General features: G+C 41.1%; 1 protein-coding gene across 1 annotated transcript; it reads right to left on the bottom strand.

The window, feature by feature from the left end:
• Positions 1-1,436: 1,436 nt before the first annotated feature.
• On the bottom strand, positions 1,437-18,200 carry znf341 (zinc finger protein 341; the record flags this gene model as incomplete). The annotated part of the gene is made up of 17 exons (XM_028583206.1): positions 17,925-18,200; positions 17,022-17,132; positions 15,658-15,848; positions 15,098-15,247; positions 14,247-14,287; positions 13,829-14,000; positions 11,879-12,062; positions 10,792-10,885; positions 10,585-10,675; positions 8,698-8,884; positions 7,381-7,613; positions 5,869-6,077; positions 5,536-5,632; positions 4,552-4,684; positions 3,155-3,266; positions 2,836-2,906; positions 1,437-1,867 (listed from the first exon to the last, which is right to left on the bottom strand). Coding segments are annotated over exons 1-17 (2,538 nt in total), but the record flags the coding sequence as incomplete, so codon positions are not given.
• Positions 18,201-18,309: the final 109 nt, after the last annotated feature.

Here is an 18,309-nt window from a genome sequence, read left to right as displayed (position 1 = left end):
AGGAAATTTGAGGGACGGACGATGGCACACAGAGAAAAAGAGTATCAGAGGGTGGCATTTTACTCAATGTAGTAACATTTGGTTACACTTGACTGTATCTACATAAGAGTGACATGACACTTCTCATAAACAAGTCATAAATGTTTATGACATAACGCTTCAGTCAGTGAGTGTCATTCAGATTTTGTCATAACAAGTTATGGTCCTAGACCGTTAAAGAAATGGACAAAGCGACGCCGTAGACTTGCAGGAGACCAGTGAAGTCTATTAGAAGCACTTTTCCGGTGCTGGCTGAGCGTTACTGCGCAGCCTCCAAGTGAGCTTGAAGACGTAGATGTGACGTGAGCAACCTGTCTGAAAAGTTGGAAGTCTTCTGGTAGCTGTGCCAAGAGAAATCTCAATCATTCCCAATCTTTCAGAGACGGAGAACGTAGTTATAGGTTAGGAAATTACACAGGCTAATTATTGCTAATTAAAATGCTAGTTAACATTAGTAATTCAACTAAAAGTCGAAACTGCCTGCGAGCTTCTCCTGTACTGTACGGTACTTTGTCTATTATGCGACAGAAAGTCACGTGGTAATGACACAATCGTTACGCTATTTTTACAAAAACACCTGCTATGGAGCCATAACGCTTCAGATGCAAAGTTATTTGCTGTCAAAGTGACGCCAAAATGAATGGCAGTCAATGGAATGCTAACAGCGGGTGAGGGCTAGGTAGCATCAAAATGGCTCCAGAGTAGGCATGCTTTGCTGAGGCTGGCTTACCCCCTTGGTTATGGTTAGAGTTAGAGTTCATGTGTCATGACAGTGTCATGTCACTCTTATGTAGATACCTTCAAGTAAAGTGTTACCGAACATTTATATGGACACAAATGTACTTCCAGACATGGGTTAACTTAAAGTAATTCAGTTTTTGCTACATAAAAGTAAATGTAAAGACAATGTTGGCATTGCTTTTGACATGACATTTTTAATGAACCACTGTGGCTTAACTTGCACAAAATGTGTAAACAAGAACATAGAAATGGTCCCTTGGTTATTTTGGCAAAATATATACTACTTGGTAACATACTGTTCTTACTTTACAGTAAAAGCAGTGTGTATGATTTTAAATAACGTTTTAATTTAAAACAAATAATTAAATCATTTTCCCAGACTTGGGAAAAAAAATAATGGATAGTTTTGTTTGGTCCATGTCCAGCAAAAATTCCTACAAAGATGATGCTTAAAACTACAAACATGGCTGCTGCAAACAGTTTTGGTCGTTGCTCTGAATCTGCTCCAGTGCTACGCCACCATGTTCTATCCCGTCCTCTTCTCTGTCCGTCTGCCCTTCAATGGTGCTGATAGTCCTCGCAGCCTGACAGCCCTCGTCATTCCTCCCATCTCCCTCCTCCTCCTCCTCGTCCTCCTCCTCCTCGTCCTCCTCCTCCTCCTCTTCTCCCATCTCCTCCTCCTCTCCCTCCTCCTCTTCTTCCTCCTCCCCGTGTGTTTCCACCTGCTCTTGGCTGTCCTTTGAGCTGTCATCATTCTCTTCGTCATCTCCCCCTGGCCTTTTTTCTTTACTCAAGAACCTTCTTCTTCTTCTGCTTCTTCTCCCGTCCTCCCCTCCATCCTTCTCCTCTGCCATGGGCACTCCCGCCACCTGGTCGCCCTCTGCCTCTCCAGTCCCTCCTTCACGTCCTGTCCCGTTCCCTGCCGCGGGACATTTGTGATCTCTGTAATAGCTCTGTCTGGTGAATCCCTTGTTGCAGGCGGAGCATCTGAAGCGGTAGTTATCTGTGTGAGACTGCTGATGCTCGAGCATGTGGGCCCTGCGGCTGAACGCCTTCTGGCAAAGAAGACACTTGTAGGGTTTGATACCTGGAGGAAAGAGGAGTTTATAAGAATCAATGTAACAATGCCATTTTTCGTTTTAGATACCAATGAAGGGTTTACCCACTTTCAGTTCATGTCTTTTGTTAAATGTACTGTATGAAGTTTCAGTGATACAAGCAATTCTGAACAACAAGAAACTGGCTTATAATATCGAAAATCAAATGTGTCCTGATTTTTTTTTGCGCCGATTTTTAAAATCCATTCGTTTCTCTAGAATCGATAATTTTTTCATTATTATTAATGAATCACCTAAATATTTTTTGTTTATACGGTACATTTGACGGCGACTATATCAAATCCGCAGAAAATACATGTTATGTACTTCTTTACAAACGAAATCAATATCAGACTGACTGACATGTGATGAACATTCTTTTTAGAAAACAATTCGTTTTTAGAAATGTCTCATGATATGTTGTCTCTAGAAGTGTATTATTCAACTTTAGTTTTTGTTAACAAAGGAAAAGAAAATCATAATACTCAATACTATCGAATCGCAATAAATGAAAATCGCAATACAAATCGAATCGGCACCCTTGCATCGTGAAAGAAGCCCTACTGGCTTATATGCCAAAAGATGGTTTTTGTATAATTTTATTTAATCACTTGGCCCTGCAAACATAACTTTAAGATTGGCTTATCACTGTCTCCCCTAGCTGTAGATAGGTGGGCCAACGCATTTTTTGTGCATGCATTGTTTTAGTCCAGTGCAACACCAGCAGCACTGCCGCTAGTTAGCTTAGCGTAGTGAATGGAATCCTACGTTGCTGGTTAGCATGTTGTGAGTAAAAATGAGCCAACAAAAGACAAAAAAATAACCTAATTACTTGCACTGACACAAAAAAAGTGTTGGCCCACCTATCTACAGCCAGGGTAGACCGTGATAAGCCCTATTTCAACAAACGGTGGCGTATTCCTTTAAATGAAAAGTGTTATTGCTATCATTGACTCACCAGAATGTGACAGAATGTGGGCCTTGAGTTTGTCTGGTCTGTTGAATTCTTTGGTGCAGCCTACATGTGTCCTGATGACAAAAACAGAAAGCATTACAGATAGCATTGCATTAAAGAACTTGTGAGCAAAGTAAGAAGGAAAGAATCAAAAGACAAGAAAGGGACAGAAAAGCACAAGTGAGGACGAAAAGGAAAAGAAAGAGAGTAGTAAGACAAGTTGAAAAGGCTTGAATGATAAAGTAAAATTAACGAATCAAGCAGGGAAGGAGGGAAGAATGATTTAAATAGGCTAATATGGCTTTTCCATTGAGAGCCTCACCTAAAGGGACACTTGTATTTCTTGAAGGGTTCATGGATGAGCATGTGTCGCTTCACTTTGTCCTTCCTGTTGAACGTCGCCTCACAGAGGGAACATTTGTACGGCTTTTCACCTGGAAAATGGAATCAGCATCAAACTCACACCTTTGATCGTCATTAATGTGCAGTTCTCACTTTGATTATGGGACAGACAAGTAGGGGTGAACGTAACTCTAGGTATAACTAAATCTTTGCCCTGGCAAAATTCTTCCAATTGCATAGCGTACCAGTAGCCTGACAAGCCAGACCCACATCAAGATGTTGGGTCTGGGAACTCACCATTGACAGGGCTCAATCCGAGGGGCGGGATAAATGGTTGTCTTTCAAATTCCCTCTGCACGCAATAGGATAGCGCTACAACCAGGCAGAGCAACGAAGAAGGTAGCGGAGCTAGTTGATAGATTAAACTTTTGCTGTATCCGGTCGGCAAAACTCCAAACACAACTTCCTTTTTTAAGAATTTTCCCAGCAGTAGCAGCCATAAGCCCGCCCACCGACTCTATACACGATATGATTGGCCTGACTAGAGTTTGAGTGCCTAGACCCCCCTGGCTGCAAATTAAGGATCTAGATGTCTAGGCTAGACTACCAAGGCATTTAAATGCTTAGATTTTAGCCAGAGATACATCAACATCAACTTGTTCAATCAGTAGTTTACCCAGACATTGTTAAGGATTTATTCTAACAATAGGTTCTTCCGTCTGTCGCTTTCTGGTGTGATAGGAATAAAGACTAATAAACTGGATTGTTAACCTGAGAAGTGACAGCCACATAAGTGGCTAAGCAGACACTAAAAATAGTGCTACTTAAAGAAACTCAAACATCAACATCATAGAGCATTTCCAGCAATGAGACAAATAAATCAACACATCAGCTCTTGACTTAGTTACGCAACACAATGTACAATTGTCTAGTGCACCGGATCTCAACAGCCCTCCCACACACACCCTCGAACAGTGTCAACAGCTGTTTCTACACGCCTCCCCCATGCTGATTTTGAGTGAGTTTTGTGAATGCTCTGATTAATGTAAACAAATAATGCTTTGCTTTAATGGCAGTTTAGTTTTAGCACCTAGTACCTAGCCTTGTCCAATGTGCTTCAGGCTCTGTGGACTTGTGATGCGTTTGTGACTTTTTCTCTCCCCCTCTGTGTTCCAGGGCCTCCTGATTTACAAGTGAAGCTCTGAATATAACACATGAACAGTAATGTAAAAAAATGTTTACATTCAAAATATTTCATTATTTTCTCCCCAACCATCTGATCGAGTGGCTTGGCTTAAAGTCTTCTTACTATAAAAATAAATAAAAATAATAAATGTCAGAAGGACAAGAAGACTGCTTTGTGGAAGTCTTTCAGACCTGAGTGAATACGTGTGTGCAGTTTGAGGTAGTGCTCTGTCTTGAAGGCTTTCTTGCAGATCTGACACTTGAACCTCCCTCCAACGCCATGAGTGGGGAGGTGGCGTCTGAAGTACCTTTCACACGGGAAAACCTGATGGCCAGCAAGAGAACAGATTAGACACTCAGGCACCGAGGTCTTAAAAATGTGACATGAAAAACAAAAGCCCTGAACGTCTCAAACCTCAACTAGTGAACTGTGTATTTTAAGGCAAAGATATAAAGCATGGTAGACTTATCAAAATCAGAATCGGAAAAGGTTGTACTGCCACAATAAGTACAATTGTGTTTTGGGGAATTTGCCTTGGTGAAAGGTGACTACATAAACAAACAAACATATTACACATGAATATGAAATAAACAATAAATACAGAAACTGTAAACTGAAAAAAAGAGTCTGAATGGTTTGAGTGCACAATTTGCAAAGAATATATAGTATGTGCAATGGGCAGATGTAAAGTCAAGGATGAAGATTAATGCCAATTGTAGTGACTTCATATGGTGGTGGGGGGGGGGGGTGGGGGTATGATATTGCACACCAATATCATACTATTATTCCGAATATGATACAGGTCATGTAAACGGCATATTCCGGTTGGATATTTATAATAGGGCCTTGCACAGCTACATGTAAACGGAAATGTTAGTGGAATATTCACCTTCATTAGCCACAGCTTAGTCGGAATATTGTCTTTTTTGGAATAAAGGCCAAAACCCGGGATATTATGTGCATGTAAATGTAGTCAGTGTCAGTGGGGGTCCGGGGCTGTGTTGGTGAGGCTGACTGAGGGGAGAGGGACTACTGTATGACTACTGTAACTTCTAGAGTCCAAATATCATTACAATAATAGCTAACCATGCTGGCTCTTCACATGAGGACTAGCTTAACAGATTCCAAAGGTGTATAGTTTGAATGTGCACACAGCAGTGTGTACAGTATGCTACCTTTTGACAGTGTGGGCAGGGAAAGTTGTGCGTGGCAGTCAGCAGATGTTGTTCCAATGCCTCCTGGGTAGAATATCGGCTTTGACACTTCACACACCTGAGGTGAAACACAAGAACAAAAAAAAAGTCACGTTTTTGTTAAAATAACGTACCACCCAACTACAGTAACATACCACTTGTCTCCTCTTCTTCAAGAGCTTCATCTATGAGAGAGACATTCTCTCACCTGCCACAACTCAAAGACGCTGAGGCCATTTCAGCTGACTTTGGGATGCCAGTGTTCTGCTATAATTATGATGCAATCAATACACAAGTAAGAGTTACTGAGCTGACCTGTAAATGGTGGTTTCCTTGTGTGTGCTCTGCTGTGGGCAGAAGCAGTGGGAGTACTGGTGGACTCCCAGTTCAAACAGTGATGGGAACACCTTGTTGCAGAGGTGGCAGCGGTAGGTCAGCTGCTCCTGGTGAGTCCTGATATGCTCCAGGAACTGATCCAACTTCTGGAAGGTCTGGGAGCAGGACTTCAACACACACTTGTAAACCTGGGAAGTAAACATGGTTAATTAATCTTGTCATGTAAGAAATAAAAAAAAAAACATCCACTGTTTTTTCGGTAACACTTTACTTGAACGTATCTACATAAGAGTGACATGACACTGTCATGAACACATGAACTCTAACCCCAACCCTAAATTGTCATGACAAAAACCGAATGACACATAATGACAGAAGCGTTATGTAATGTTTATGACCGGTCATGACAGTGTCATGTCACTCTTATGTAGATACCTTCAAGTAAAGTGTAACCATTTTTTCTATGTTTTATCCCATTTAATCCAAACCACGTATACATTATTACTGCCCACCATTTTCTAAAGCATACCCTTACATGTATTTTTGCATGAGTGCTTCCCACCTTCTAGGTAGTACAGCTTTCTATTACGAATAGGAATGAATAAAAACATGCAGAGACTGAAAACGTCTTTGAGAAGGGTAATACATGTTTAGGGGGTGTTAAAATGAATCACTGCATCGATGCAACGCAATGCGGACCTGGATGATTCTGCGTCAATGCAGTGACCATAATCGATTATTGCCTACTGATGTTACTTGTTGATTTTACAGTGGCTGCTTTTTTTGTTATTGCCTTTTGCCTGTTGTCTGCTGTGTTCGGACTCCACTACATTCAGGAAGTGTCTTTTTTTAAGAGCAGATACAATAAAAAGGGGAGTTTGTATATATATATCTGACTGCTTGAATTTGTTGATAAAAACCATGTGTAGCAATATATAATAATATTGAGGATATCGAAACGATTGGAATCGTTGACAGGATAATCAAAAACCCGAATACAATTGTGAGACCAATGATTCACACCACTGTACTGTACATGATCATACTTGATATTTCTTGTCAAAACTACTTTAAAAGGTCCCATGGCATGAAAATTTCACTTTATGAGGTTTTTTAACGTTAATATGAGTTCCCCCAGTCTGCCTATGGTCCCCCATTGGTTATAAGTGGCGATAGGTGTAAACCAAGCCCTGGGTATCCTGCACTGCCTTTGAGAAAATGAAAGCTCAGATGGGCCGATCTGGAATCTTCCCTTTATAACATCATAAGGGGAAAGGTTACCTCCCTTTTTTCGCACCAAGGCTGAATTTTGGGAAAGAGACTTCAGATACAGTATTAGGGGACCACTAAGGTCTATATAAAAGCATCCAAAGAGCACCATGTCATGGGACCTTTAAAATGTCTGATAATGTTGGGAGAGGCCAGGAGCTCTTCTATCAGATAATCAATCCCATGAGACAAAAAGTAAGTAAACATGGACTCTGTACTCACCTGCTCCCCTTTGTGCTGGGTCATGTGAGACTTGAGCTGGAAGTAGGTCTTAAACTTGCTGGCGCAGAACTGGCACTGGTAGGAGCTGTCTATTACAACTATCTGTTGGCTCGGAGCTTGGCACTGTTGGTCCTGGTTGGACTGTAGCTGAGGGAGCCCGTTCTGCTCAGCTTCCCCTCGGCTGCCCTCCGGATCAGCCTCAGGCGCGCTCTCCTCCAACTCTCCTGGAGCTTCTGGAATCAAGCATTGGATTCACAAACAACTTTAAAGCAAATGTGTATTTCAGTATGTGTGTCAAACTGTGGCATTCATTGGATAATGATTTTGAGGGTAATCAATCAATATCATTCAGTTCAAGAAAATGTATAAGACAAAAGAAATTAGACAATTTAAGTTGCCAGATACATTTATTTTCTTTATTGTTATCATTATTATTATTTTCTTTTTCTTTTTGGTCTTCTCTCTCTCTCTCTCTCTTTCCTATGTAAAATTAACTGTTAACTGACCGACAGTCTATCTATTTCTGTTTGTTGTATTATCTGAGGAAGGGCCTGGGAAAATAAGATTACGATCATGGATATGTGATGTTAAATAGCAAATAATTCTTGCCGTTCAATTATAAAATGTGTCCATGAGCGAATCTGTGAAGTGAAGTATTTACTGTAAAGGCTGGAGATGTAAATCTGATGAAGGATCAGTAGCGCTTATTACTATGTAGGACAAAAGTGAAAGTAACCTGCAACTCAATAAAATACAGATGTTTTTTTCAGCATAGGTGTTAGTCTCACATTGCCAGACCTTCCTCCACAGCGGTCTGGCTAGTCCACACATCATTCCGGGATGGGAGAAAAACATGCTCTGGTTTATTGCCATTTCTTTAAAACCAATCACACTTGTCTTGTGTGGTGCTAAGGGTCGGACACAATAATGGGGCTGCAGCAAAATAGCCTCGGGAAGGAACTTGTTTTGGGGGAATGTGTACGTTAAAGGTTGTTTTAGTCGTGTAAAAGAAAACTCAGATTGGACAGATAGTCTAGCTAGCTGTCTCAATTTACCCTGCACAGATCTGAGGAGCAGTTAACCATAGTCCTCAGAAATAGACCGCAACAACACAAAGAAGGTAAGGTAACCGACATCCGTCTGAAAATTAGGAACATCTAGCAGAATTTCCGGCAGCATAGGAGCAATCCCGGAAGTTGAACGTATAGACTAAGGTGTACCTAATGAACAGGCAACCAAGTCTATGTGTTCATTAATATAATTTACATACAATGCATGATTATTGGAATGTATCAGTAGGATGTAAACAGATATTACCTGTTTGAACTCCCTCTTCTGTTTGTGTTTGACAGTTCTGCTGCTGTGACCCCTCCTCCTCTGGTTCACCCTGCTGCCGCTGTTGCTGCTGCTCCCCGCCTCCCTCCCCCTCATTGGATGACACTGGTACCACCTTTACTGTGATTGGTAATCTGGACACTGTGCTGGCCACGCCCATAGGCCATACCTTTAAGATAAAGAAAGTTATTATTTTGAATGTGCTGTTGGCACTGTGCTGCATTCACATCTTATTGGAATAATCAAAGGATGTGCTTTACGATACATTTTACCGGCATTGGTTAATTTACTATTATTACGCTACACCCTTCCCCCAAACAGTCATTGTCATTGTCCAATCATAGCTAAGCAACTGTAACTAGACACAGCAGGTCTGTCAACCTTTTGGATTTTACCACGTGTACATACAGTTTACGGAGAGTTTGGAGCGTGGTCTTTACAAGAGCAAAATACCATTGCAAAAGTTAAACATTGCGTTTTTGTGCCTTTAAAGCCTCTGAACACCCACAGGTGTTTGGAGTTATTCTGGCTGATAAGCCCTCTGCTTAGATTGAAGGTGGGCTGGAACTTTGATGGGAATTTATTATGTTTCATCTACCAATTAAGAATGATAAAGGTGTTATTTGTGCATTGGTGCAACAAAGCTAACAGGAGGCTCCGGAAGATGTCAATCAATCAGTCTATACACACCCACACAGTCCTGGGAAGAGGGCTAATCAGCCAGAATAACTGAAAACAACTGTGTGGGTGTCCAGGGCCTTTAGTTAATGTAAGCTTTAAACGATAGCATGTTTGGCTAGCTGGCTTACTACCTACAGTAGTAACCCAGCACTACTTTTAAAGCCATGGAGCATGTCGTACTCTGTGGGGTTAAAGACATTTTGATTTGTCATAGTAGGAAAAGCACAGTTGAAATTGATAACCTTAACAATGTCTCAATTCCATCAAGTGTCCCAGTAAGCTATTTCAGTGAGTCAGCATGTACAATACCAGGGCCTCTCCTAAGTGGAATGCAGCCATCATTAATGGTTTTGAATACACCTGTGCTTTTCCTACTATGACATGTCAACATGTCTGCAGTGAAAAAGGTCTAATCTCAAAAGCATTTTCACTCTAGTATTTTCCCCCTGTGAGGTCGTAAATGCCACTGTATCAGAGTTTAGACTAATGTAGCTGCTCTGTCCTCCTCATTGTCTGATTTGGAGTTTACACTCCAGCATCCCCCATGCAAAATGTTACGTTCACCAAACACATTGGCTGGTCCTCATCCTGAATACCTTTTCTCTTAAAAAGTAAAACAAACTGTAGCTTCCAAGCAGCCAAACAGGGTTTATCTGATCTTACATTTTTTCCTTATCATGCAATAGTAGGACTAATTAGTTCTACACTGCAATACAAGAACAATGCTGTTTCTTTATTTCCATGACTTCTACATGGATGCTTCCTTTTTGCCTTGGACATGCAGCTTTAACCACAGTTTTCTTTAGCATGATAGCATGTATCAATTGCATCAATTGCATTTTGGTGACCCTTTTACACGGCTCTCGTTTTAAATGAGTCAGCTTGAAACATACAGTGGGTCAGTGGAAGACTGGGTTTTACATTAACTCATGGAGCTAACGCTAACGTCAGCTTTATTAGCGAACTATAGCTACATCGGATAAATTCTGCTGGATCTCTGCCTGAAATCAACAGTTTCAACAATCAATTTTGGGCTAGCGTTGTTTGTAAGAATTTGTAAGCTTAATTTTATCCAGACTTTTATGCATATGACATCAACCCCAATTGTGGTGACTAGTGAGGATTTTTTTCTGTGGGGAGTAAACACTTTTGAAAATAAGTATGGATTTATCACAAACTATTCAGAACCTTGTGTGTCTGCATGTGTTTCTTCACGTTGGACTTTTGGGCAAAAGCTCGGCCACAGACGATGCACTGAAATGGTTTCTCTCCTGTGTGACTGTAGAAAGAAAAAGGTTAGAGGCCATTACTAGAAAAGGAAATTGAGTCAATTTCTTCTGGGTTAAAGTCTATTTTTAGATGGGGGACAGTCTACCATTCTGGCCAGTAACTCACCTTCGAATGTGCTGCTGAAGATCAAAGTTTTTCGAGAAGATTTTGTCACAGAAATTACACTTCAGCTTTGGAACTTTCCCCTTCAGCTGCTCTGCTAAGGAGTAGAAATTAAGTGCATGAATATTTATCCTACGGTCATCATCGTACATTTCATATCCATGGTCATTATGTGCTGTTTCATTAAAGGAGAAATCCGGCACAAAATGAACCTAGGGGTTAATAACACATGTATACCCAGTCGATCGTTCTCTGGGATATGTTTTCATACAGACAGTTTATTAAAAAGATAGTTTAAAAAGACTGTACCGTTCACATATACAGGCAGGCGCCATCTTGGGAAAACAGTCACGATCAGTTGAACGACGAATGCCGTGCAACCAGTAACCAGTAACAGCTCAAGCACGGCGTTTGTCGGTCGACTGATCGTGACTGTTTTCCAAAGATGGCGCCTGCCTGTATACGTGAACGCTACTGGCTTTATAATCTATCTTTTTAATAAACTGTCTGTACACTTACAAAGTTCTCAATGCTTCGGTTTACATGTATTGTAGGGACCCTCATTATGCTACCGTGGAAGTGTGGTGCTATTTTGAGCCTTGTTAGTGGAATAGAAATAGAGATTTCTTTTTACTTTACCCGTGCCCCGACGACTAGCGTTATAAGCTAATTAGCAGTTTGCGCTAAAACCGGTCACATTCGATTAGCATGAAAACATATCCCAGAGAGCGGTCAACTCGGTACAAATGTGTTATTAACCCCTATGTTGGATTTTTTCTTTAATTATTAACTGCAGCCTATACGTTTTATAACTGACTGGCTTTGAATGGATTTAACAGTAGTAGTATGTAGGAATAAAAAAATGTCAGTGTTGGAAGCTGTTACAGTGGCAGTAGTAGTATTAGAACTTTAAATTGAGATGTATAGTGTCTTTAATCTAAATGTTGGTCCAGAGAATTTTCCTTCATGTCGTTTTTTTTTCATTCGGTATAAAGTTAGTCAAATTTGTGAAACAGCACAGAATATCACCTATGAATGGTGCGAAAAAAGTAAAACTTGCAATGTCCCTTGATGTTTTTCCCTCACATACCTGCGGCTCCATCAGAGCTTTTTTTGCTACTCCTTGATCGTTTGGGAATGATAACCTTTTCAAAGTCGCCCAGCTCAGTCAGATTGGTGGTGATGCTGCAGGTCTTTGTTTTGGTGCACTGCTTCCCGGGGCTGTAGACAGGAGGGGTGTTGAATGACTGGCTCTCCACACACTGACTGGGCACCTGAGGGAGACACACAGGCTCAGTGCTTTATCTTATGGCGCTTTTCCATTACAAGGTACCTACTCGCCTCGCCTCGACTCTACTCGCCTTTTTTGGTTTTCCATTACGAAAAAAAGTACCTGGTACCTGCTAACAGGTACTTTTTTTAGTACCTCCTCAGTCAAGGTTCCAAACGAGCTGAGGTGAGCCGAGAAGGTGACGTGAAACCCTGCAGGCTACAGATTGGTCGGAAAGAATCGTCACTGATCACTGCATTGCTAGCGACAGACGGCATTTTTAAATAGTTTAGCCAGCTGTGTTTTTTTGCTGCCGGAGGCTCCACGCAGAGCTTTCTCAGTAGCATACAAGTGGCCTGATGGTTATACCTGTGCACTGGTGTGTGTGTCGAGTCGCCGTGTGCGTGTGTGTGTGTAGCTGGTGAGCGAGGGAGAAGTGAGAGAGTGCCGGCGATTAGCTCCGGAGCGAGTAGTGACTCTAGAGTGAGAGAAACAAAGTGTCTCCCCTGTTCTTTCTGACCACGGTGGGAAATCTGGAGCAGGAAAAGTTAACTATCTCTTTGATTTCATGTTGTTTACGGAGAAGGAGAACCAGGAAATGAGTCGGGGGAAATGCAATGCTACCGAGCCACGCCCACGGCAGTCGCTATGACGACCAGCCACGCTGAGGCGGTACTAAAATCTGCAATGGAAAAGGGACGCACAGTGCGCCGAGTCGAGGCGAGGCGAGTCGAGCAGGTACCATGTAATGGAAAAACGCCATTAGACTGCTTTTCAGTTTCGGTCATCTGTGCATACGAGTACAAGCCTTATCTGATCAAGATATTTAGTATTTTTTTTTTTAAATCATTTAATTTGAAGTTTTCTTTAAAGTGATAGTGCGTAGTTTCTGTCTCCCCCCATGAGGTATTCTAAGTAATGACAACAACACTGTCGTTGCATCCACATGCTGCAAGCCTTTGGTGATTGCGCACCACCCCCCACCCTCCTCCACATTGTTTCTTGTAGCCAAGGAGAAAAGAGAAACATGATGGACTCTTCAGAAGAGGTAATTACCTTCCGTCGGGCTTCTGCGTGTGAAAGTCGCCAGACAACACCATTTTCTAAACATAGCCATTCTGAGATATACAGAGAGAGTTTTGTTAAGCTGATAGGCTTTATAATATTTTGTATTAGTCTATATCCACAACGTAAATTCTGCCGGATGTCACTCTTTTCGGCCAGATGTCCGTTAACTTCCGCTTTCTTTGTGTTGTAATTTTAAACTCCGGTGGATTTATGAGGACTGTGGTTAACTCTGGGTAAGATCTCTGGGTAAATCCAGACAGCTAGCTAGACTATCTGAGTTTTCTGTTGCACGACTAAAACAACCTTTTGAACGTACACGTTCCACCAAAACAAGTGGCTATTTTGCAGCGGCACCGTGGCTCTGTCCGGCGCTTAGCACCGCCCAAGACGATTGTGATTGGTTTAAAGAAATGCCAATAAACCAGAGCACGTTTATCTCCCATCCCGGAATGTTGTGTTGACTAGCCAGACCCTCCTCTGCAGCGGAGACTAGTATTGCATCAACTCATTTGGCAATGGCTTGAATGTGACGGATGTCCATTAATATCAAATAGTGGCGCACTATAGCTTTAATATTTTTACTTCAGCCATTACGGACAGAAATTGTTTTAGTGTTTTTTTCCGTGCAATACCTGTCTATATTTAAATGGTGCATAGCATATGTAATACTGAGATGGTAACCAAACAGGCAGCTTTACTCACTTGTACAGAATGGAAAGGGTGCAGACCCAACATGTGGATCTCTGCACCACCACCCCCAGCCATATGGGGCAGTGTGCTGTAAACCTGGACTACTGAGTTGCTGTGGCTCACTGGGACCTGTGAGGAGAGCGGCTGCTGGGTGGGCTGTCCAGCTGGCAGAGGGTGGGCCGGTGTCTGGTCAGAGGGCAGCGGGTGGGAGGACTGCTGCTGCTGATGCTGCTGATGCTGATGCTGGTGCTGGTGCTGGTGCTGTTGGTGCTGCTGTTGGTGCTGCTGTTGGTGCTGCTGTTGTTGGTGCTGCTGCTGTTGGTGCTGCTGTTGCTGCTGCTGTTGCTGTTGCTGTTGCTGTTGCTGTTGCTGTTGTTGCTGCTGCTGTTGGTGATGGTGATGATGATGATGGTGGTGGTGGTGATGGTGCTGCAGGTAAGATACACCAGCTGTGTGCATGCTCAGGTTACTCTGCAACACAGCAAAGGTAGCAGACTGATTCATTAGCAAAAATGTTTTTATATTAGTAAAATGTTTATATATATATATATATATATATATATATAGAAGTGCTAATCACTGAGCCATATATACATATATATACATATATATATATATATATATATATATATATATATATATATATATATATATATATATATATATATATATATATAGTTTGCATGTTCTCCCTGTGCTTGCCTCGGTTTCTTCCCACCATAAAGACATGCATGCAACTAGGACTACAGTTGAAAATTAGCCGACTGGCTAACACTGGTGCATTTACAGAAATGTTGATTAATGTAAACAGAGGAGGGGGGGGAATAAATAAATCTAAATCGAAAAATAGATCTAATAAAAAAAACCTGCACTTTAAAATGTAACGGTCACTCTTTTTTTGGTGGTGTCTTTTATATTCAATTTAAGGTTCAATTTGTTCAATAAAAGAATGATGGAAGAAAATTCAAAAAAAATTCAACAAGCAATTAGTTGTCTTTTAGCAGAATACTGAAAGCAGCAGTGTTCTGTTTATTTCTCACAAGTAATTTTGTTTTAAAGCAATATTCAACAACTTTATTGCATATTTTTTCTCATATTGTGCAGCCCTACTCAAAACAGACATTTTTTAGATCTCCGAATCATCTCACACTTTTGGTGATTTTGGTGGCTTTAAATAGAAAGCATGATACACAGTGACTGGCAAGGATGTGATGCTTCGTACACAAGGCACACAAAAGTGACAGGAGGCCAAAAATCTACTGTGTAACGTTCAGCTGTTACCTGTATAGGCGTCTGCATCGTGGCCATAGGCTGGTCGATGGAGCTGAAGGCTGAGATAGCCGACATAAGGACATCGTCACTGACCAGCACGTTGCCTTGGACCAGAGTGTGTGTCAAAGGGGAGGGAGGGACTGTGATGTAGGTGGATACCTGATGTAGAAGTGGGGAGTAATACACAATACATAATATGAGCAGTTTTCATCTTTATATCTAGAAATTCTAGTATTTTCTTTTTTCTCTTCGTAGTCCCGCTCTCACTGTTCCTCTTTTACAAAAATTCAAATAACATTCTATTCTAAAAACATCTTTATTCTGTTTGTTATATTTACAGTTTCCCTTTTTGTATTCTACTGCTCCTTTGTCCTCACATACACATTCATGGACTTATTATTTGAACATCAGTCACTTCCTTCTTTCTGCCATCTAGATTTACAAGCCTCCATGGTATATTTGTAGTCTTTTTTACAACCTTTATATACTGGTTGTTACAGATGAAAACAACAAAATATGGAACAAACACTTTATCATTCACCCCATAAAAACACCCTAACTAACTTCACCTGTCTGTTGGCAGGAGTCTGTGGTGAAGAGCTTATTGAGGGGACCGATGTGTAGCCATTGGTGGAGGCCAAGGACACTGTGGACAGGGAGGGGACGCTAGATGCGCACTGCTCCCTCTTGTGTGTCATGAAGGCTGGCAGAGTATTGAACTGTTTCTTACACTTCCCACACAGGAACACATCCTCGTCGTCTGTAGGAAGGACAAACATAAGAGGTTTCGAGCACCTACAGGGCTGTATACTGCAGTAAAATGTTCATTTATTAATAAAACTAATAAAAAGAGCACTTTGTCCATACAGGATGTGCTTATGACGCATTTTACATTTCAAGCAGTAGCAAACAAGGTCATTATCATGAGCAGGGGGAAAAAAAGCCTCCATGACTCAATCATCAAAGAAGGACAGTACGGACACAACACAGTCCAGAGAACACAAGCGCACAGTCACAGGCAACACTTGATGTTCAGCACTTGCTGTTGCCCTGGCCTCATGTCGCAAAAATTATCAATCATGAAAATGATTAAATTTTTCATAGCCAGGGTTCAACACATCTTAACATATAGCCAGAGTGACACTGCATCAAACCCCCACTACACTGAAACTTACCAGCAGTGAGCCCACATGGCGACTGGCCAGTGTTACTCTCAGACTGGGCCTGAGTAGACCTGATGGGTCCAGGCCCTGCAACCAGGCTCTCGCCTGTTACCTCCCTCTTACTGACATGGCTCTTGGAGGGGGCCTTGATCTTCATAGAGGTCTTTGCATCACCCGCTAATCTTGCCACTCAGTTTGCCTTGTGAGATCCTACATGGACCTGATACACAGCTCCCACGGTCGCATGGAGACACAAACCCTTTCACCACAAGAGGTGGCAATTACAAAGGGATTGTCCTAATTTTGGTGTAGTAAAACAGCTATGCATTTTTTGATATGGCACAAGCACAAGTTGCAATGCCGTAACATCAGGGAGATACAAGTAAATGCTGCTAGTTTCACAAACCAAATGTCACATATTTAATGAGTGGGGCTATTGTTGAAGCCATATTGAAGTTATATTTTTGAATTAAGCTGATATATATATATATACATATATATATATATATATATATATATATATATATATATATATATATATATATATATATATATATATATATATATATATATGTATATATATATATGTATATATAAAGACACTATTCCTATATCTATGTATAAATAAGCCAATTACAAATAACAGAGGGTCACTGGCTTCATAATGGTGGCTTTCTGTTTTTGTGGTACTCTTCTGACCGTAGGCTTTTTATTATTTCTGTTTGTTTGGATATCACTCAGCTGGTATTTACTGTATTTGCTGTATATACCCATAGACTGGATAGCGGATGTCCCAGAGACATTCTGGTTGTTTGGGTCAGGAACTCCACCTTGGCCATCCAGTAGAGACTGGACCGCCAACACTGTCTGGTTGTCCATGCCTTAAGAGGAAGGGTGGAAAAACATGTAATAAGTCACATGCTGTAAATCTTTATTGTATTCCGGGCACTCAATGGCTGTATGTTTCACTAAGATTTGAAAGAATGAATGTTAAAATTTCTAGGTAATAAGCTGAAAGGGAAGTGTGTCTGGCCCTGAAGATGGAAGGGAACCTGTGTTTTGTTCAAATACATTTTAAAAGAAACACTCACAGTCTGGTAAACCTTCAGATGAAAAATTAAAAAATGGTGCATGCTTTAAGGTAAGGCATCAGCAGCTTTATATCGTGGTATATTCAGCTCTTCAGCTCTACTTGCCCTATATTGATCTTATAATTTTTTGGGGGGGGAAGAATGTACACAAATCAACTGACTGATACCTCAGGAAACTAATATACACAAGGGTCGCTGTAAATTGACTACCGACTAACACAGACACAGTATTAGCACTTAAGAGTACTATAGCAACAATTCAGCCTGCAGCAAAAATGTCAAATGCAGTCTGAACAGGAAAATTGAAGCACATAATGTCATTGCCTGACTACAATATGATGAGAAAGACTAACAGTCGTAAGCTGTCTATAAGGTCTGAACAATAATCAATCTGTCTGTTTACAGTCATGGTGACTCTTCCCTGTATGGGATGTTTTGATTGTTATAATTAAAATAGCCGAATTTCCATCGTTTTAGAGTTTTCTGCACATCAAATGGTCCTAGTATATTGACGTTGTTTAAAATACACATTAATGTTTTATTCTAGTTGCAATTACGTGGTTATTAACACATTATTCCTACCTTCAAGCACTTCAAATATTGCTTGCGCCATCTTGTAGCTCCTCTGTTGCGTAATAGGCGCTCGACTCGCCGGGGCTGCCTGTTGAGGTACGCTCCCCTCAACTCAGTAAGGTACAAGGAAAACCTTAAAACCTAGAATTTGGAGTCAAACATTACCTTATTAATGTTCACAATAAGACTGACGTTGGGGGTGTAAACATTTTATATGGACTGGAAGTACAGTTTGTTTGTTTGTCTGAAGCCGTCAAAGCATTACGGTTGAGGTTTTTCGTTGCTCCAAACATTTTCCCACTTGACACAAAATGAAACATAGGACGTGACGCACTTAAGTTTCGAGTAAAGCAATGTCACGCCCAATAGTTTTCATGGGGAACAACTTGATATG

The sequence above is a fragment of the Perca flavescens genome, chromosome 7 (assembly GCF_004354835.1).
Source record: "Perca flavescens isolate YP-PL-M2 chromosome 7, PFLA_1.0, whole genome shotgun sequence".
Classification (NCBI taxonomy): domain Eukaryota; kingdom Metazoa; phylum Chordata; class Actinopteri; order Perciformes; family Percidae; genus Perca; species Perca flavescens.
Note: the sequence above shows the minus strand (reverse complement) of the source record. Positions and strands in the feature narration are given on the sequence as shown.